Source organism: Phoenix dactylifera, chromosome 5 (assembly GCF_051530095.1).
Source record: "Phoenix dactylifera cultivar Ajwa chromosome 5, Ajwa_hap1_PhDact_Kaust_v1.1, whole genome shotgun sequence".
In the NCBI taxonomy this organism is placed as follows: domain Eukaryota; kingdom Viridiplantae; phylum Streptophyta; class Magnoliopsida; order Arecales; family Arecaceae; genus Phoenix; species Phoenix dactylifera.
Genome location: NC_143194.1, coordinates 2843459 through 2864240, shown reverse-complemented (window position 1 = coordinate 2864240; position 20782 = coordinate 2843459). Strand labels below are relative to the sequence as shown.

The following is a 20782-nucleotide window of genomic DNA, read 5'->3' as shown; positions in this document are numbered from 1 at the left end:
GGAAGGCGAATAGGGCGGCAGACTAGGTGGCCACCTATGCCGCTCAGCACATCGGAAAGATTCTTTCGACACGGGAGTTGGATGCTCCTTCACCCTTGAGGAGTTTTATTTCTTTTGATTGTGCTGGTTATACTCATGCGAGATTAGTGTGAGTTGCCGATTTACTAAAAAAAAAAAAGAGCCTGAGAAAACTTATTGCATAAGGCTTAAATTATATTTATTTTGAGCCGAATTTAGGATCGAGCCTGCCTAATATTTGTTACTTTGCTGTGCTAAATCTCAACCTATGATCAGCGCTATCTATGTGCTAAATTGAGCGGTCCCGAAACTATAATGCTGAGTTGCATAACATCTTGGTCGTTACAATAAACTGGTAGGCAATAACTACAAACGAGCGAGGGGCTCGAGACTTAAAGTCTGGACTCTACATAGAGCAATGAATGTTTCAGGAACCAAAGTGAAAGTCTGAGACTTATTTAAATTATTTATTTGATTAGGACCCACATGTTAGTGGGAGTGTGATTTCAGACCTCGGAAAAGTATTCAAAATAATTTTTAATGAAAATATCTTTTATGCTGAAAATGACAGTACGGTGAAACGTGATACAAGCCCACCACTGGTCATCGTGATTGACGAATGCAATTGCTGACATATGATGACCACCAGTGATTATGATTGATATTTCCTGCAAGGTAGTAGGCGGGGAAACGTGATGCAAGTCCGCCACCGGTCATCGTCATTGACGAACACTAATTTTGTGCAATTGCCGACATATGATGACCACTAGTGCTTATATGATTGATATTTCTTGCAAGATGGTATATACTACAGAAACTTCTAGTACTGATTGTGCTTTTCAATAAATTTGCCGACATGAAAAACTTCTTGCAAGATAGTATATACTATAGAAACTTCTAGTACTACAGAAACTTCTAGTTGCTATTGCATATTTTAACGATGCTTTAAAGCATCGTCAGCAATTTTTTTTTTTTAAAATTTTTAAAATTTTGTATACAAATATATGCACCAAACACATACAAGAAGCCGCATAATAATACATGTAATATATATAGAAATAGTGAATATTCATATTATCAAATATGATTATATTTACATTATTAATTATGATTGAGAGTTAATTTTAAAACTCAATATGTTTCGAAAAATATAAAAAATATCCACATAAAACTCTTTAAAAAAAATTCTAGGGGCTATTAGGGGTCGATGGTAGTATAATCATCATCTTTACGATTACTGGAAGTATCCAAAACCTACAAGAAGAGATAAAAACTTTAGAAATTAAGAATACGAAAATCACAAGGTATTATAAATCATTAAGCTCATAAATACATGATAATTATGTAAAATATTCAAATAGATATAGTTATTTACTTGAGGAGGGACAAACCTATACAATAAAGATGCAATCTGGTCAAGCTAAGCCCTTAAAGATTGTATTTATGTATGATGGCTTTGCATCATCTCCTTCATCTCTGTCTGATGGCTCTGCCTCATCACCTCCAACTCTGTCTTCAGACTATGAATTTCTGCAGTGCTACTACTATGTGTGGCATCTTAGGTATATCAGTTCACTGTAGACAACTGAGTTGAGGTAACTTCAATGCCATAACCCTTCACTGGACCATAATGCTCCGGTTTCATCAATTTGACGAACACCTGAGCTTCGACGTGACTGGTCTCACCAAATGATGATGACTCTTCGATACACTTTGCAATAAGAAATATAGTCCTGTCCTATATTTTAGAAAAAAATGTCACATATTTCATACAATGAAAAAATAAACAACAAATCGTTGCATAAATCGATTATTAATACATACAACTATCTCTCTCGACTCCTTCCAAAAAAAGTTGCCATCTCAGTGGCTATGAGTCATGTTGTAGAACTCCATCTCACGAAGCTTCCTCTCATGCTCTTCAATCTACAATAAAAAGTATATATTATATGATATATCATTCATGATACGTGATATATGATAGAAGATATATGGTTCATGGTACACATTATATGATTTATTATATGTATTATAATACATGATACATAGTTTAATATAAAGATTAAAGTTTCAAGTTGTAGTAAAGAAGTCAAAGAGTTTTAGTAAGGCTCATAAGTATCATAATACATGGTACACGATGCATGATATATAGTTTCATTAAGAAGCATAAGTGTTTCAATATAAAACAAAGAATAATTGGCTGAGAAGAGTTTCAATATAAATGTTTGATTGAATAGTTTGAAATATGACAAATAATTTCAAAGAAACATACAGATTTATTTCTATGCCTCGCATAATTCCATCCAAATTCTGAACTCCATCCAAATATTCTTTGCTAGACCTCAACTTTTTTTATCTAACTTTTGTCCATCTATTGGAATACTAATTAAACTGTAACTTATCTAATAAAGATAAACAAAATTAAATATTTAATATTATATTTTATAAAAATTTATAAGAAAAAGAATTTAGCAATTGATATAGATTTTATAAACTTTGATTGTATAGTATGTGTATTAAAATCTCAATGCATGCCATTTAGTTGGTCAAAAATGAGAGGACAAAAATTTTCATTCTTATCGATGCATGCCAACCACATAATACAAGTATCCACTATTTAACAGTGGTTAGATTTATACAAGTCATAGATTTATGCAGCTTAGAGCAACAACATTCGTTGTTGACATGCAATTCACTAAATTTAGTTAAACTTAGACCTTGTATGGTACTTTTACATAGTTGAAATAAGTCAAACAACAAGATCTTATTATTTTCAGAGTATTTATACCACCTTTAGCATTCACCAATTAATAGGCAAGTGCACCAATTATTTTTTCACATCTCGTACACTTTTACTTGGCTATTCAATTATTATTATGAACTTTGAACTTCAATGTGTATATTTCCCCAGCTCTGTTTCAAAAGGAAAGTTGATGGGGTGCATATTTTAATAAAAGAAAACATAGGAAAAATGCATTAGAGAAGATCAGAATGATTTAAGTTACTTTATCTGACAAGCATTTATATGTCTGTGTTCTTCGCTTACCATTGTACTTTATGTTTTCTGTGCATTCTTGCTATTTCGGCTACTTTATAATGAAAATGGTGGCGTCAGAAGTTCTGTGAGATTTAAAATTACTTATCTTTTGTTTAGCATCTCAGATTGAAGTGTAAACATTAATTTTGCTAACCCGGGGGATGTAGTTTTATTCTTATGATCTGTGTTTTGGGATAAAAACAGTTTGTAGATTTTATTCTTGTAGCAAAATATATCAACTTCTAGAGGTTTCTCGGGGCTAATATATTGGTTTCTCGGTTTGTACATCAACACTCTATTACCACGTAGAATCACAGCAATCAAGCTCTGGAAGTGCTTTAGACAGTATAGCCAGGTGACATTTTTAGTCATTAGGGATTTATGTATGGTCCAATGAACAAGATGAATATATGAAGCCAAGACCCTATCAATTTGTGTAAATCTAGTAATTTTGCATAGAGCAAAGCTGAGGCAAATAGATTGCAAAAATGTGGCCACGAATAATTTATAGAGGAGTGAGTTACTTGAGATATGTGGGGTGGCAATAGCGTCGCCACCACCAAATGTTGATGGTCGGTCGGAGTTTCGAAGAAGACTGCGGAACGATGGTGGCTACAAGCGAAAAGGAGGAGAAGGAGGATGAGGAGAAGCTCCGGTGGCGGGCTCTCTAGAAGAGGAGGATGAGGAGAAGCCCCAATGGAGGCCTTTCTAGAGGAGGAGGAGGATGAGGAGAAGCTTCGATGGAGGGCTCGAAAGAAAATTTGGAGCTCCAGTGGAGGGCTCTCTAGGGTTAATGGGGGGTCGGATAGGGATTTGGGGAATATATGGCTTTCGACGACGTTTATAACCGTCGTTTTGTTATTGAATTCCAACGACGCTTGATCGTGTCATCTAATATCGCCGACGTTTATGTGTGCCGGCTAATTCTTAGCTTCCGACAATGCTTACCAAAAAGCGCTAAGAAAACCTTATGCTATATTACTAATGTTTTTAAGCGTCGTAATCTACCGACGCTAATAAAAGCGTCGGCAAATTTTGGCGTAGTAGCCAAATCGCCGATGCTTCTTTCTAGCATCGGTAGATTAACTGTATCCCATTTTTCCTGTAGTGTATATGAAGATCAATTAGGGAGTGAAAACAATTAAACAAGCCATGGCTCTTGCGCCATCTGTTGAGAACCGTAGGAAGTCGAACTCCAGAGATCTTAACATGTAGTGAAACTAAATTCAAATATTTAGATTTTGAGCCTAATTATATATATTATTTTTGTTGTTTTGCTCTATATGTTTCATGTAGAACTACACCTCAGATGTGTTTCTCAACAAACACACGCACCTCTCTTTCCTCGTCGATTTTATAATCCGTTTAGGGAAGTGATGCCAGTGTTTAGGTGACATGTATTTATGATAAAATGGCAAATCTTGAGCATCCAACGGATGAAACGGATTCTGGTGCTGCAACAGTCAGCTCACCAGAATCCGTTGGGAAAACAAACTCACTGTATCGAGTTCTATATAAACCCATGTAACTCAATAGTCCGGTAATAAAAAGATGGAGAGATCATCACTCTCATCTTCTCTCAGCTATATCTATACGATCCTCTTCATGGTATCAGAGCCCGAGGTCCTGTGAACTCTCTCGATTGTTCCCACATCATAATAGAAGAATTCTAGCAACTGATGTCAGGGAAATCGATTGATCTTAAAGTTCATCTACCAATGGTCTCTCCCAGGTCTGTGCATGCCACAGGAGCTGCTGAAGACTTCCAGTCTCAGGATGGCCAAGTTATCCCTCCAAAGCTCAAATTCTTACTTAATCAGATACGATCCTTAGTATCGAATCAGCTCACCTCTGACAACTATCTCACATGGAGATCTCAAGTCACCAGGATCTTCAAAGCCAGTGGTTACTATGGCTTCCTCGATGATTCATCCACACCCACTAGACCATCCGGTACTTTAGATTCAATAGCATCTGAGACGTGGTTCTTCACTGATCAATTCCTTGCCACAGCACTAAACTCCATCATTTCCTCCTCTGTTCTCCCATATGTAAATCTTTAAGACTTGGAGCCTATCCTCTCTTCTTCCGTTTTAGCTTCTTATTAGATTCATCCGAAAGAATAATTAAATCAGAAAAGAAACAAGAGAAATATTTAAGACTTGGGAAAAATATTTAAGCCAAAGAGTTGCATAAGATAGATCCACTAAATTATCTAGCATACTGTCCATAATGGTACCAAAAAATAGCTACCAGGGAGTGTTCTGGTGCTGGGAAGCTTTTTCATAGACATTTAGTCTATTTGGTGTGGTAGATAGATTGTCAAATGGGTAACACAAATAATGCAAGTAGTGAGGCATGAATTGGCGCGCGGTTGGATACTATACTCGTCGTCTTAATGCAAATTCTGGCTACGTACGTATGAGGCTACATGCAATTTGCTGGTTAATACTGTGTCAATGCTGCTAAATTTTGAAGCCCATAAGTTTAAAGCATTATAACCGGTGCTAGAGAATAGCATATGCTGTCGAAAAATCTCAAAATCAGCATGTTTGGCATTGCTTGTATTTTTTGAAATATTATTTTCCGAAAATATTAAATATTTTCGATATATTTATTATTTAGACTTATATTTTTCATAGAAGAACTTTTGAATGATGTTACTAAATATTTATACTGTTCATTTTTTTTAAAAAAACATATTAAACAAAAAAAAAAACAACACCAACTTCTCATAGGATCTATACGTTATGGCAATTTGCTCACTAATTAAGCAAAACTGCCCCACAGCAATAACTAGCAAACTAAGCCATATTTCCTAGTTGCTTATACCAAAAATAACAATTTTAATTAAAAGGAGGCTGGAATCAGATTCTTTTTTTTTCTGGAATAATGGTCTCTTTTAATTCTACACCATTTGTCTATGTGGGCCAAAATACTCTTGAGACAAAGCTATTCCTTCGAGGACCAAAGAAAGTAAGATTTAGAATAACTATCACGGCAGGAATAACTCTCTCGCCTCCACTTTTACATGTTCCCAAACAATGTGCAGCCCACGTAAATGTAGACCATAGTTTTATTTAGCCTTTATTGTTGAAGAAAGAGAAGGCTTGTAAGTCGTGCCGGGTCGTATAAAAAGAAAGGGAGGGAGAAAATAGTTTGGGTTTGTTTGAAAAATCCAGCAGGATTAGGCTGGATTTCCTATAAGAATCGGGTCTGTTTGTCTGCTCAGCCCATTTTTTCTTTTGAAGGCCTGTTCCAGTTTCCACCCAAATTCCATCAATGGTTCTATTGGACTACAAGATAAAAAAAAAAGAAAAATCTATGAATATTTTTTTTTTGTTTTTCATACAATTGATGCTGGAGAGGGATTAGATTGATATGAGCCTTACTTAAATAGACTTTATGGGCCCTTACCTAAATAGATTCTTAATTAATTTTCCAAACATGACCATAAATTAACAAGCAAGCTCTTATGCACGTATTTTAGTTCTAGGTCTTATAAGTAATAAACTTGCTTCCCATCCCCCTACGCACGCTACTCGTTTCCATCCGAAAAAAATAGCATTGACCATGTATCTTTAATTTTAAATTTCATTTTTAAGTAACAAACCTTCCTTCTATCAGCAATTCCAACACTCCGGTACATTAAAAAACAAACAAGGTTCACCACCCTCACTAATGACACGAGACTACACCATCAACCACAGACACCTTTATTTCTATTTGTAATTAACCTAACATATATATATTCTCCTAAAATCACACACCATAGAGATGAGCGGGAAGCTTGGGCTCGACAACTGCTTCAAGTGGCACCTTCCTCGGTGTCGACAACCCGAAGATCTCCTCCATGCTCAGGTCCTCCAGCTTCGTCCCGTCCGGGAGCCTCCATGCAAAGCCATGCAGCAGGTTGGCCAGGCTCACCTGGATCACCTTGAGCCCAAGGCTGTACCCAGGGCACATCCGCCTCCCGGATCCGAATGGCAAAAGTTCGAAGTCGTGCCCCTTCACATCTATCTTGCTCCCGATGAACCGCTCCGGCCGGAACTCCTCCGGTGAATCCCATACCGTCGGGTCCCTCCCGATGGTCCACACGTTGACCAAAACACGGGTCCCGGCCGGGATGTCGTAGCCGGCGATGTTGCAGTCTTCGCGGGATAGCCGGGGAACGAGCATGGGGGCCACCGGGTGCATCCTCATGGTCTCCTTCACGATAGCCTCGATGTAGGGGAGGTTGTGCACCTCCTTCTCCTCGACCCACCGATCCCTTCCGATAACCCGGTCCAGCTCCTCGGTGGCCTTCTTGAAGATTTCCGGTCGTTTCAGGAGCTCGGAGATGGCCCATTCCACGGTCACAGCGGAGCTCTCTGTGCCACCGGCGATCAAGTCCTGGACCATAAGAGCGAGGAACTTTGGGTCAGGCCTTAACAAATCTTGAGAGCTCAATTGGACCGGTCTGCTTTTTATTCCGGTCTAAGTGTTGTCTACATCACCTACAGCCATTCTCTGGTTTGGGTCAAAGCCAAATTTTTTTTATATGATGTTGCGTGGTATGAAGTTATGAGATCTTAGCGGTCATAGTACAAGAAAAGTTTGCACCATTTCTTTGATGTGGACTTTACGTTAGTGGATGGGTTTTTGAGGAGGTCCCTCTGCCGTGCATCTCATGGTACCTCTACTTGGAAAACTTAATTATCCACCTATGGTGGTTAGTTAATTAATTGCCCATAAACAAGAAGCAGTAATGAAGAGAAACACACCTGAGTGAAGGCCTTGACACCGCGCCTCTCGAGCTTGACCTCCAAATTAGGATCGTCGGCGAGCTCCAGAAGAACATCAACCATGTCCACGGCCACGAAATTCTCCCCCTCCCTTCGCCGCCTCTCGTTGTGTTCGTCGAGCACATGCTCGAGGAACCTATCGAACTTCCTGCTGATCTTCTTCATCCTCTTGATGTACCCTTGCAAGTCCAAGAAATCCAGCCATGGTATCGAATCTCCGATGTTCATGACGCCGTTCAGCAAGAAGAGCTCGTCAAGCATTGCCTTGAACTCCTCAGGCGACACGATTGCCCCCTCGGACCTGTCCAAATACTTCTTTCCCAGCACCATTCGGCTTATGACATTGAGACTAACATTCGAGAGGTGGTCCTTGAGGCTGACGGGACTCCCCGAGGATTTGAAGAGATCCCGGAGGAGGTTCTTGACCTCCTCCACTCTTATGTACTCATAGGAGTCCAGCCTTCTCGCGCTGAAGAGCTCCATGATGCACATCTTGCGGGCCTGGCGCCAGTATGGCCCGTATTGGGACCAAGTGATGTCGGAGTAGTTGTAGGTGGTGTACTTGCCGGCGGCGATCTTGGGCCGGCCGCAGAAGGAGACATCATGGCTTTTGAGGACGAGCTTGGCCATGTCGACGGAGGCGGCGACGATGACCGGGAAGGAACCGAAGTAAAGATGAATGAGGGGGCCGTACTTTTGCGAGAGGGCGTGGAGGGAGCGGTGGGGGAGGGAGCTGATGAGGTTGAGGTTTCCGATGATGGGCCATGGCTTTGGGCCGGGGGGGAGGTTTAAGCTACGGCGGCGGCGACCGAAAAGGGATTTGAGGAAGAGGAGGATGGATGCTAGTATGGCTGCTAGAGATACGGCCACCGATGGTGATTCCATTGGTGCTCGCAGATGAGGGGTAGGATGGTGTCTGGGAGAGATGGTTTCTTCTCGCTTGGCTAGAGGGGTATTTATAGCGGAGTAAGTCACCGAACTTCATATTTTTAATTATAAATGTCTTCCATAAGGCACTTTCGTGGGACCAGCTAACTGCACCCACAAATATAATTAATAGCACAAAAAAAGTCCATGTTGGCTAATCCAGTCGGAAAGCTCTGTGGGCATGATTCATCTCCATAATTTTACGTTTATAGATAAAAAAATATTTTTATATTTTAAATTTGTGATCTTTAAATTATAATACAGTAATTTTAATACCGTATGAAACTCACCTCCGATGCCATTTTATTGATGCTGGTGTCCGCTCTTTTTTACATGATTGATGATGGATGATGCATCCTTTGCTTTTTATTGAAATATTATATATTTATCAAAAAATTAATAATGATGCAGATTAGATAGTAAATTATATAGCCAAATCACCCTCGATCTATGCTACTGAAATCTTGAACAGATTTTTCATACTGAATTTTAAATATTTTATTTTTGATTTTCATAAATGTATACATACTCGTCTTAGTTAATTAATTTATCGGTCTTATCAAGAAACAAAAAGTCTTGAAGTTTTCTTGCAGCGATTCTTGGTGGAAGGTGGCGGTTTGAACGTCTATGACGGTCAAAGTCACGCACTGACTTTCGCATTCAAATTACAGCGATGTCCTTGATCCCATGATCCACGAACTATGCTTCCATGGCTTATTTTCCGACGGCATTTTGGGCAACGAGAAAGGTGCGTGCAACTTCCTCTTGGTTGAAAGCTACGTTCAAAGCAAGAAGGAGAAAGGAAAACGAGGGGAAGGAGAATGAAATTTTTGTTCTAATGGAGAGTTTGACTCTTCGGTTTCATTCTTGTCTACACTTCTTGATCAGTAAATTGATTCATACTGCTTAAATCTTTGATTTCAAGTAGGAGGCTGCATGACTTGGGGTCAACTAAGCACCCAGAGTGTTTTGATTTCTTAACGTCTAATTTGCGGCAGTATTCATAGTAGGAAACCTTCTCTGTCATACTGGTTTTGGTGGGTGGTTTAACGTGAACTTCCTAGGGATTATACTGCACTGGGCGGTCACCTGTTAAGAAATTTAACAAAAGACTGAAGTCTTCATTATGCTCCTTTGACTTGTATTCCACGTGCAACCTTAGTTTCTCGGAAGATTAGCTTATTGCGTAAGATGAGCGATATGGGACTTTAGTGGGTTGGGTAGATCTGGACTTGGCTAAGTCTAACTCTGGCCTTAGCTTAGTAATTGTGGATGGGGACAGATCCTTTGAGGTAGTGCCCGTGCAATATTAGAGATTGCTATGCAGCCATGGATAGTTGCCATCAAAAAATGGATGGCCATCAAATTAACAAGATGGTCCACAAGCATGTGCGGTATTATACATAGACTTGATGGCCATATATCTAAGGATGCACGACACTCTTCAGTGCGCGGACCACAATGTAGAAGATCCTGGTTGATTGTGGATTTGTAGAGGTTCTAGATCAAAGTATAGGTCTCATTTCTGATCGAGCCAATGCTAGCAATTTTTTCACAAAGGATGACAAGAGTTTCAAAGGATACCAATTGTTTTTAGGTCAAGCACAATTTATTAGGAACATGTTTAAAAGAACGAGGATTAAATTCTGAGTCCGGCCTCTCATAGCAAGGCCTCTCATAGAAAGTCTATCTCAAGTGGCAAGTCCTATTGCATGCTTAAGTTATATTTATGGGTCAAGCCTAACCTATATATATTTCCATGTTTATTTGGGTTATCCAACTTTTTATATTATATATTTGGATCAAGCCACCACATTATAAGTCCGTGTTATATATGCAGGTCTTGATGTGGTCTGAATTTTATAGCTAGGTAGCTTTTTACTACACGTGCATCTTATTTTTTCTTATCTTTGCCTTTCTTTCTCTTCTTTTTTTCTTTTTTGCATTGAGAAAAGATTTACAAGATGTTTATTGTGTTTAGCTTCCCTATTTTGCTCAATGCCATATGTCATGTTGATGGGAAAGGAGGGCCAATAAGTTCTAAAAAGAAAAACTTTATTTCAGGTCGAATTAGTGCACATTGAGGAGAGAAAATGATATTAGTGTATCAGCTTTCTTTTTGGGTTATGCAACTTTCTTTTTTTTTTTGCTACATCAGCTATCTAAGTTTTGAATATTGACAATGTTAACATTATTATTTTATTGCTTAATAAGGCTAATAAAAGGTTTAATAGCAAATACCAGCTTTTTTCCCCATTGTAATGTAAGTCTAGCTACTACTTTGCAAGTCATTGTCTGTTTTTCAATAGTAACATGCACATGACCTCTGCATTAAATAATTAGATTGCATGTGAATATATCTACATAGCTCCCTCATGATATATCTTTATCAGCAAAAATTGCTAACAAATTGCGTGAACCACAATGCGATCAAACTAGTGCACATTGAGGATAGAGAATGATATCGGTGTTTCAGCTTTCTTTTTGGGTTATGCAACTTTCTTTTTTTTTTGTTGGCTATATTAGCTATCCAAGTTTTGAATGATGACTATATTGAAATTATTATTTTATTTCTTAATAAGCCTAATAAAAGGTTGAATAGCAAATACTCGTTTTTTTATATTATAATCTGAGTCTAGCTACTGCTTCGCAAGTCATTCTTTGTTTCTTAATGGTAGCATACACATGACCTTTGAATTAAATAATTAGATTGCATATGAATATATCTAAATAGTTCACTCATGATTCGTCTTTATTAGCAAAAATTGCCAACAAATTGCGTGAACCACAATGCCACTACATTATAAGTTTACATGTTATGCAGGTCTTTATATTTAATAAACTTTATAGGTAGGCAGCTTTTCACTACACTTATGTCTTGTTTTTTTCTTCTTCTTGCTTCTCTCTCTCTCTCTCTCTCTCTCTCTCTCTCTCTCTCTCCTTTTAGCATTGAGAAAAGATTTATAAGATGTGTCTCTTGGTTAGCTTCTCTATTTTGCTCAATAACATATGCCATGTTGATGGGAAAGGAAGGCCAATGAGTTCTAAGAAAAAAAAAACTCTATCTCACATTGAACTAATGCACATTGAGGATAGAAAATGATGTCAGTGTATATATACATCAGCTTTCCTTTTGGATTATCCAACTTATTTATTTTAGTACATCAGCTATATAGGTTTGAATAATAACTATTTTAACATTATTATTTTATTTTTTAATTAGGCTAATAAAAAGTTGAATAGCAAATGTCGGCTTTTTATCCCATTATATTATGAGTTTAGCTACTACTGGGCAAGTCATTCTTTGTTTCTTAATGGTAGCGCATGTATGACCTTTGCATTAAATAATTGAATTACATATAAATACATCTACATAGTTCGCTCATGGTACAAACTTTATCTGCAAAAATTGCCAACAAATTGCATGAACCACAATGCCCACATATTATGCGGTCTTGATATGCTATGAATTTTATGGTAAGGTAGCTTTTCACTACACGTGTATCTCATTTTTTCTTCTCCTTGCTTTTCTTTCTCTCTTTTTTTTTTTGCATTGAGAAAATATTTACAAGATGCGTCTCATGTTTAGCTTCCCTATTTTGCTCAATGCCATAGGCCAGGGTGATAAAGAAAAAGAGAGCCAATGAGTTCTAAAAAGATAAACTCTATCTCGGGTCGAACTAGTGCACATTGAGGATAGAGAATGATATTAGTGTATATACGTCAGCTTTCTTTTTGGGTTATCCAACCTTTTTTTTTTGGTATATTAGCTATCCAAGTTTTGAATAATGATTGTTTTAACAATATAATTTTATTTCTTAACAAGCCTAATAAAAGATTGAATAGCCAATACAATTTTTTTTCTCATTATAATTTGAGTCTAGCTACTACTTGGCAAGTCATTCTCCATTTCTCAGTGGTAGCACACATATGACCTTTGCAATAAATAATTTGATTGTATGTAAATATATCTACATAGTTTTATCATGATACAATCTTTATCAACAAAAAATGCCAACAAATTGCGTGAACCACAATGCCACCATATTATAAGTATGCAGGTCTTGATATAGTATGAATTTTATAAGTAGGTAGCTTTTCACTACACGTGTATTTGGTTTTTCCTTCTCTTTGCTTTCTTTCTCTCTCTCTTTTTTTTTCTTATTGTGTTGAGAAAAGATTTACAAGATATGTCGCATATTTAGCTTCTCTATTTTGCTCAATGCCAGATGCCATGTTGATGGAAAAGGAGGGCCAATGAGTTCTAAAGAAAAAACTCTATTTCAGGTCGAACGTGTGCAAAATGAGGATGGAGAATGATATCAGTGTATATATACATCAGATTTCTTTTTGGCTTATCCAACTTTTTTTTTTTCAGCACACCAGCTGTCCAAGTTTTGAATAATGGCTATTTTAACATTATTATTTTATTTTTTAGTAAGCCTAATAAAAAGTTGAATAGCAAATACCAGCCTTGTTCTCGTTATAATGTGAGTCTATCTACTACTTTGCAGGTCATTCTCTATTTCTCAATGGGAGCGTACGCATGACCTTTGTATTAAATAATTAGATTGCATGTGAACATATCTACGTAGTTCACTCATATATCACCAAAATTTGTCAGCAAATTGCATGAACTGCAATGCCACATTATAAGTCCACATGTTTTGTAGGTCTTGATATGTTTTGAAATTTATAGTAGACGGCTTTTCACTACATGTATATCGCATTTTTTCTTCTTTTTGCTTTTTTTTGTGTGTGTGTGTGGTGTGTGTTGAGGAAAGATTTACAAGATGTGTCTCATGTTTAGCTTCCCTATTTTGCTCAATTTCATATGCATGTTGATAGGAATGGATGGGCAATAAGTTATAGAAAAAAACTCTATTTCATGTCAAACTAGTACACATTAAGGATAGAGAATGATATCCATGTATATATACAGATGGATTTGTAACCAAATTTGAAACAATCTGTAGATGTACTATTGGCTTGGATTGTCGTATGAACTAATTTATGAGTTACAAAATAAATTCTAGTAATGATATTTCCTAACCCTATCATTTCATTACTTTGGTGGATTACTGTCAATCATCAAATATTTCTTTCTCCTGATAAAAAAATTAAATTAAAACTTATATTGACCCATAGGATAAGAATCACATGTATAACTTCACATATATGATGATGCGTATGATCACTAATCAAGAGCTTTGGCCAAATGCATCCAATATTTCAATTGTGCCATTGTCCTGCTATATGGCCTCCAATCTTCCATTTTTAGATGTTTTAACAAGTTTGATACCTACTTCTAGGCTACCAGGATTCCATGGGGTTGGATATTATATAGAGTAGGTGGACCAACAGTAGTTTGTTCTTGAGATGCCTCTTTGCTAAGAGCCTTTGGCTACATCCTAAGCATATATTTTTGAAGTTAGATGACTTTCTAGTACTATTGGTCTCCATGATTCTCGAGTCTGCTTGTTTGAGGGTTCATGGAGAATCAAATGTGAGCGTTGTACTTATCTACATCCAGCCTTCAATCCAAATAAGAGGGTAAACTAGATAACTTCCGTGCAGGCATTCATGATGCTTAACCATCTCATTGTGAATGTGGAAGCAGAATTTAACATTTGTACGTACTCGAGAGAGAGAGAGAGAGAGAGAGAGAGAGAGAGAGAGAGAGAGAGAGAGTTTGACAAACAATGCTCAACATCAGGGATGCAAATTGGGTCAAGCAAAGGGTCAATTTTATTTTATTGTTTGGCTTGGGCTGATTGGGCCTGCCATAGGAATCAAATTGAACGCCCAACCCAGTATATGGAGGCATTAATCCCAACAAAGGAAATTGAAAGATGCATCCTCTTTCACAAAATCGGCCATTGCGTCGTATTCTGCATAGATTTAAAATATTTCAAACTTGTTTATTTATCTACCTGAACTGATCTTGAAGTGGCTATTGCATGATTCAACGATGGATTCACATGAAGAAAGATGGATTCTCCTTTTGCATGAAAGATACAACACCCAGAGTGAGTTCTTTGGTTGCAACCCTCGATATTTGATAAGTCGTGTTAGGTGGAGAATTCTTTTTCTTAATAATTAGATAATAAAATCGTGCATGTTGATCGGAAATGTTTTCGACTTTAATAGTTCTTGGGCTACTCTAAGTTGGTTTCCCTATTCCTTAAATAAGCTTTTAAGTCATGTACCAATAAAAGGATATATCTCTTATTCTTAGAAACATTATTATTATTATTATTGAGGTATAATAAAGTTCGTTCTTTGGAATGCAACAGTCTTGGGCTCCTCCAAACGTTATTGCCGTCACTTATCCGTAGCCATCCAATTATTTAGGCAGTTTAGAAGGGGGATAAACATGTTTCATCTTGTTTATCTTGAGGATAGTTTCCAAACGCCTTTGGCTGCTGGGTGGATGCTTCAACCCATCTATCCGGCCAAACACTCATACAAGATTAAACCCAATATAAACCCCTCCGAAAATGATAAATTTAGTCCTTCAATAATAAAATATAATATTATAATATAATGCTCTGAATATTATAATATTATGATATCATGTTATATTCCATATTATTATAATATAATATTATATTTTGTTAAATATTACTGTAATTTTTTTTTGCAATATAATCCTACATAATATCACAATATTTAGTAAAATGTATAGTATAGTATCATAGTACAATATTCTAATTTATGATATATTATATAACATCACTATCATATTATTATAGTATATAATATATTTTATATTACAAAATAATAGAAATTTGAAGGGCAAACTTATCCACTTTCATAAAAAATCATCTTTTCATCCACTTATCTCCAAATAACATTCTGACATCATTTCTTATCCCTTATTCCTTGTCAGTATTCAAAGACAAAATGAGATCATTATAACATCATTTTTATCCAAACAGATAATAGGATTTATGCTTAATATCGATATAAATTAATATCTTTAATATAATTTTTCCTTACCTGAAGAAACGTATACCCGATTCATACGAAGTCTTGGTACTTAGGTGGGCCTTATTGCCTGTTTTGCCCTGACAAGCGTTTTCCTTATATATATATATAGTCCACAACAATCTTGACCCCTCGTTCATGGTCAATTATATATTGACCAATACCCATGAAAAAAGAAGAAAAAAGGAAAAAAAAATCTGGTCACAGACCGAAAAATTCAGGAAAAATTGAAACCATTAACTATTTTTACTTTATAAGTATTGAACAGTTCTTAAATTTGAATCTCAAATTATATTTTTTTAATAATATAATAAAATCAAATTAACTTGTGGAAGGAAGCAGCTACAATACCCGTTTAGAAATTTATCTCAAACTATTGGATTTTAAGAGCAATATTGTCCACCTGTTGTTAAGCTCATCTTTGGACGTTGTCTTCGTTAAAAAGCATGTCTGAGAAAAAGCTATCAAGCAACTGCTTTCCCGCAACCCACTCACCTTAATAGTTAGACAGCAAAAATTTCCATGTAAAAGCTTGCAGACAAGCCCAGTTATCAGAAGGAACAACAACTCCAATCGCCAATGATCACAGATTAACCATTGCATTCAAATTGTAGTCCATCGAATCCTTCTAATTAATTCAGCACGCGCCTGTGGGTAAACAGCTAGCTAGTGATTCATGGCTTTAAGCAAATACGTAGAAATTTACATCAAAGTTAGCCTTGTAAGAAAGCAAAAGTGAATGAAGCATGCATGGAGATGCAATTCATTCTTCTCGAAGGAAAGAGAAGGACCCCTATCAACTAAATTAACAAGAGGGAACAGCAGCAGATTTCTTCTCTCTCTCTTTCTCTCAAGAAAGCACAGCTAATTTCCTTTATCTCCTTCAGCACCTGGTGGACTCCCCATGTATGTTGTCAAGAATTGCAATCACCCCAACAACAAAGGCTTGGTCGTAGCCCGGCTGCACAACCACATAGTAGAAGTCCTTGCTGCCAATCAACTCGTTTACCCCCACCTATATCAAATCAAGGAGCACCACAGATGTTGCAACCATCCTATATATCAGTATAACAGTGTGCACGAGGCTTGTGTGCTTGCATGTGTCTATGGGTTTCGAGCATGTCATACCTGCGCCACAACGTTCCCTCTGCAATCTCTGATGGTGCAAGCTTTATCCACAAAAGACCCATTAACCTCAAACTCCAAATCTCTGTTGTGGCCCTTCGGATCAACTCGAATCCTAGTTGCTTTCTTCATTGCAAGGCATGACTTCGGATCAGTCAAGCTAAAGATTAACTTGTTGGCTCCTTCGTAATCCATCGAGTATCCATTCCATTTGTTGCGAGTGCTTAAAGCTTGAACGATGCCTCCCTAATAGCAAAGAGAAGCTCATTGGATGCATACATGCATGGAAACCAGGATGCATGCAATATGTCACTAATGATCAAAGATTTACTTACCTTCCTACGAATGAAGAGAATAGGTTCTCCATCACCATCCTTCAACATCAACTCTCCCTTGGCACCAAGGGTGCCACAACCATCTACCACGAAGGCCACATTCTGACTACAATCAGTGACCACAAAACCGCCTCCATGTACAACGTGAGGCCTCTTCCTAACCATCAAAGATGTGAGAGAAGAGGAACAAAAGATCTTGCTCACAATAGGCAAAGCATTGGTTGATCCACCCATAACTCAACCTCCCTTGATACTAACGAGGTTTCTTTCCTTTCCTCAATCTAAGATTGTACTAATTAAGCATGCCCTTACTAATATAGATTTGAGTAAAAAGGTGGAGAGGGACCAAAAGACAAGTGCGACCATTGATTTCAACTACTAGAGAGCACATAGAGGCATAGGGGTTTGAAGAATCCTTTAGAGTCTGGAGAACTGAATGGACTACAATGCCAAGCGTGCAATATATGCAATTACTTTTCTCGTGTTAGTTGAGGAAGTTCCGCAAAAAGTAGAGGACTTTGTGGAAATTTATGGCTCCTAGCGGGGATACGTCAATTCTCTTAGAACAGCATCTTTGAACGAGATTGCTTTTTAGGCATCAACTTGCCCATTGGGTTTAGAGAATGCTTTGTGAATGTACGTAGTTCACTGCCCATCCATCTTTCTTTCTTTCTTTCTTTTTGCCCATTGTTATATCATATACTGCTCAGCAACCATCATCATTAACCTTCTTTCTCATGGAATCATGATGGAGTACAGTCATTACAAGATGACCTTTTCTTGAGGTTTTGTACTTCTTTATACAATATACTTTTAATAATAAAGTCTCAATCATCGATTTTTACCTTTTAATTCTTTGCAACATATTTGAATCACCTTTAGAGAAGTGTTTGGCTTTACAACTGCCTCTTGATTGGAAAATTAAGGAAGATTTGCACAACTTTTTCTAAGATACAACAACTAAAGTAACAGCCAAATAAAGTTTACTTTGGGGACCAATCTATCAATCATGGTAACCATCAACTAAAAAACCCAAACCTACTGCACCACAATTAGGTTCACTAACTTGATACCTTATTATCAAAACATAGTGTCGGTTTTTGAAAGACAAAAATGATTGCTTTATGTTTCAATTGTTTACGACAAAATTGAAAAGCTAGGAGACAATTGGATCATCAAGAAAGTCTAACTTATGCTGAAAAATTCTGAATAGTGGGCAGATGGATGTAACTACTATTCTTGAATTTTGCTCGATTAAAGTCTTCTTATACATCGATAACTCTCGCCTCCCTCGATTTACGTCACTTAACCTACATCCTTTAGTATTTCGACTTGGAATCTTGATGTTTTAACCTACTCCGACACTAAGTAGGAGGATAGCATGCAACTTGGTTGGGTTGCTAGGCACAACTTCCACCTATTGGCCAAGTACTTTCTTCTAAGATTTTCAGTCTTGGTACTTGAAAATTGACATCCTTCCAAAACCTCCGCTTCACTTTTTCCAAGATGTCTCTTTCGAAGACTTGCCATTACTCGATTATACTAAATAACTTTCCGTGTTATTTATCGGTTTTTGAATTATAGATATTGGTCTAAATATGGTGCATACAGTAGGATTGATGCAATACACAAGAATCAGCTGGAAACCTCTCTAGTTCCCACTTGAACTAAAAAGTACAATCATATGTTATGCGTACCATATGGACGACCAGACCTCTCCAATTCAACCATGAATTTGAGAGGATCCCAACTTGGCAACTTGACAAGAAAAGATGGGTGTCCTGGGGTCACATAGGCTTCAGCGACTCCTGGAAACCAAGAGGGGAAAGGAGGAAGGAGAGAGTTCGCTTTTTCCCTAATGTCTTGCATGCTAGATTCTCTTTTTTGGAAAGAGAAAGGCAAGCACCAACTTTGGGAACGAGAATAATGATATCAGAAGCCTATAGGCGGGTTAAGGTAAGGTTAAAGTCCAGTTAGGTCGTTATTTTGGCCAACTTTTGGTATATAATTTTATGTGGCCATTTTCTGAAAAAGTTTTATCCAACCTATATGTCTCTTATGGACCGGACATAGGTCAAGTTATTCAGATGTTTCAGTTAGATATTCCAGTCCAGGTTCATCTATAGCTAGCCTAAGGTGTAACAATGTTTAAATAGAGGTTAAAGATTAACTTTTTAGGTCATCTATGTCTCAAAAACTTTTCGGATTCAATTGCATCACTAACAAAAGAGAAAAATTGAAAAGGAGTATTAGTATAATTTTTTGATGCATGCTTAACTAGTATATTGTTAGTGGTTATTGGAGAGCTAGTGTGCTGCAAATTCAAGCCATTTGCCTAACCCAAATGACCATCAACCTAGGTACCTAACCCTAGAATTATCATCTTTCTGACAGGGGAAGAACTGTCAAGGTAAGCTACTAACTACTCTAGACCTTATGGAGGAAGCAAAGATGGTCTCAGATCCTTTTCCTTCCCTACTCTTTTTGACTGGCAGGATAGTCTAGTTCCCTCTGTGTGTGTAAGACTATATCTCTCTGAGAGATGTACGTCTATCCAATTACCATATTATCCCACTACTTTCTTAACCACTCTTAAATATGCATTTAGAAAAAAAAGATAATTTTATCTTTATGATAAAAAAAAATCATCATAAAATCCAAAGTACATTAAAATCATCCTATTTCATTCCCGATCCTCTCTCACTTACATTACTTTAACCAAACGCTAAAAGATACTTATCCCAGGGAATTAGTCCATCCCTTATTTTTTTCATTTCTTTCAAACAAAGTGAAAATGACACGAAGATTAAAATTTTGAAATATTAGTAATATTAATGTAAATGATATAAATATTGAAATAGCGTTGCCATAAATAGAAGCCACCTTATGTCGGCCCTCTTGCTTCCACCACTCCGGCTCTTATATTTAAACCAGGCAATCATTCCCGCACGCTGAATTCCAAATATTGCCACTTGACCTCAAAATTCAACCATACCACCATAAATAGTAATATCTAAAAAATAACCAAGGCATCAGACGGCGGGACCAGCCATTTGGTCTGCTGTTGGGCACAGATCAGTAGAAAAACCAGTAGAACCAACCGTACCGCCCCTCACGTGGCACAACCTGCACTGCACCGGCTGACGTGGCACCTGTCAATTGGTTGGTAATGAAATCTTTAACTTTAATAAATTTTTATTTTATTTTTTTTTTTTGCTTAGGCAAAAAGAAAGAGAGGGGTGAGGTTCTCGCGTAGCAACCCCCCACTGGCCTCCTCTCCGCTGGAGAGTATTCGATGCAGGTAGAATATTTTTTACTCATATTCTCTCCATCCGTGACAGAGCCCCACCAGTGTGGCAGCCCTATCCTGTGTGAGTACATCACATCAGCACTACCTATGTAACGGCAGATCAGAGAGCAACTCCACTGGATAAACCAGACGGAGAGTATCCGATCTTCGTATTTAATCAACACCTGGGTATTTCGAATCTGGGCTACTTTGATGGAATCAAAGCTCTGTTTCCACCGTACTACCACTTCAGTGGTAAATCTTTAATTTGTTGTCA

At 37.3% G+C, this 20782-nt stretch overlaps 2 protein-coding genes across 2 annotated transcripts; both read right to left on the bottom strand.

The window, feature by feature from the left end:
* Window positions 1-6631: 6631 nt before the first annotated feature.
* Window positions 6632-8788, bottom strand: LOC103709347 (trimethyltridecatetraene synthase-like). The gene is made up of 2 exons (XM_008794648.5): window positions 7819-8788; window positions 6632-7447 (listed from the first exon to the last, which is right to left on the bottom strand). The coding sequence occupies exons 1-2, from the start codon at window positions 8722-8724 to the stop codon at window positions 6818-6820; spliced, it is 1536 nt and encodes a 511-aa protein (XP_008792870.3). The 5' UTR covers window positions 8725-8788; the 3' UTR covers window positions 6632-6817.
* Window positions 8789-15890: 7102 nt separating this feature from the next.
* Window positions 15891-17677, bottom strand: LOC103709373 (protein LURP-one-related 6-like). Its single transcript, XM_008794672.4, has 3 exons — window positions 17217-17677; window positions 16885-17127; window positions 15891-16771 (listed from the first exon to the last, which is right to left on the bottom strand). Exons 1-3 carry the CDS (start codon window positions 17448-17450, stop codon window positions 16640-16642), a joined length of 609 nt encoding a protein of 202 aa, XP_008792894.3. The 5' UTR covers window positions 17451-17677; the 3' UTR covers window positions 15891-16639.
* Window positions 17678-20782: the final 3105 nt, after the last annotated feature.

Excerpts from the sequence above, each read along its gene's own strand:
- LOC103709347 (XM_008794648.5), bottom strand. The coding sequence starts at position 8,724 with ATGGAATCACCATCGGTGGCCGTATCTCTAGCAGCCATACTAGCATCC. Across the intron at positions 7,448-7,818 it reads GTGTCAAGGCCTTCACTCAG|GACTTGATCGCCGGTGGCAC; the intron begins GTGTGTTTCTCT and ends CTTATGGTCCAG.
- LOC103709373 (XM_008794672.4), bottom strand. The coding sequence starts at position 17,450 with ATGGGTGGATCAACCAATGCTTTGCCTATTGTGAGCAAGATCTTTTGT. Across the intron at positions 17,128-17,216 it reads TTCTCTTCATTCGTAGGAAG|GGAGGCATCGTTCAAGCTTT; the intron begins GTAAGTAAATCT and ends CTTTGCTATTAG. Across the intron at positions 16,772-16,884 it reads GAGGGAACGTTGTGGCGCAG|GTGGGGGTAAACGAGTTGAT; the intron begins GTATGACATGCT and ends GATTTGATATAG.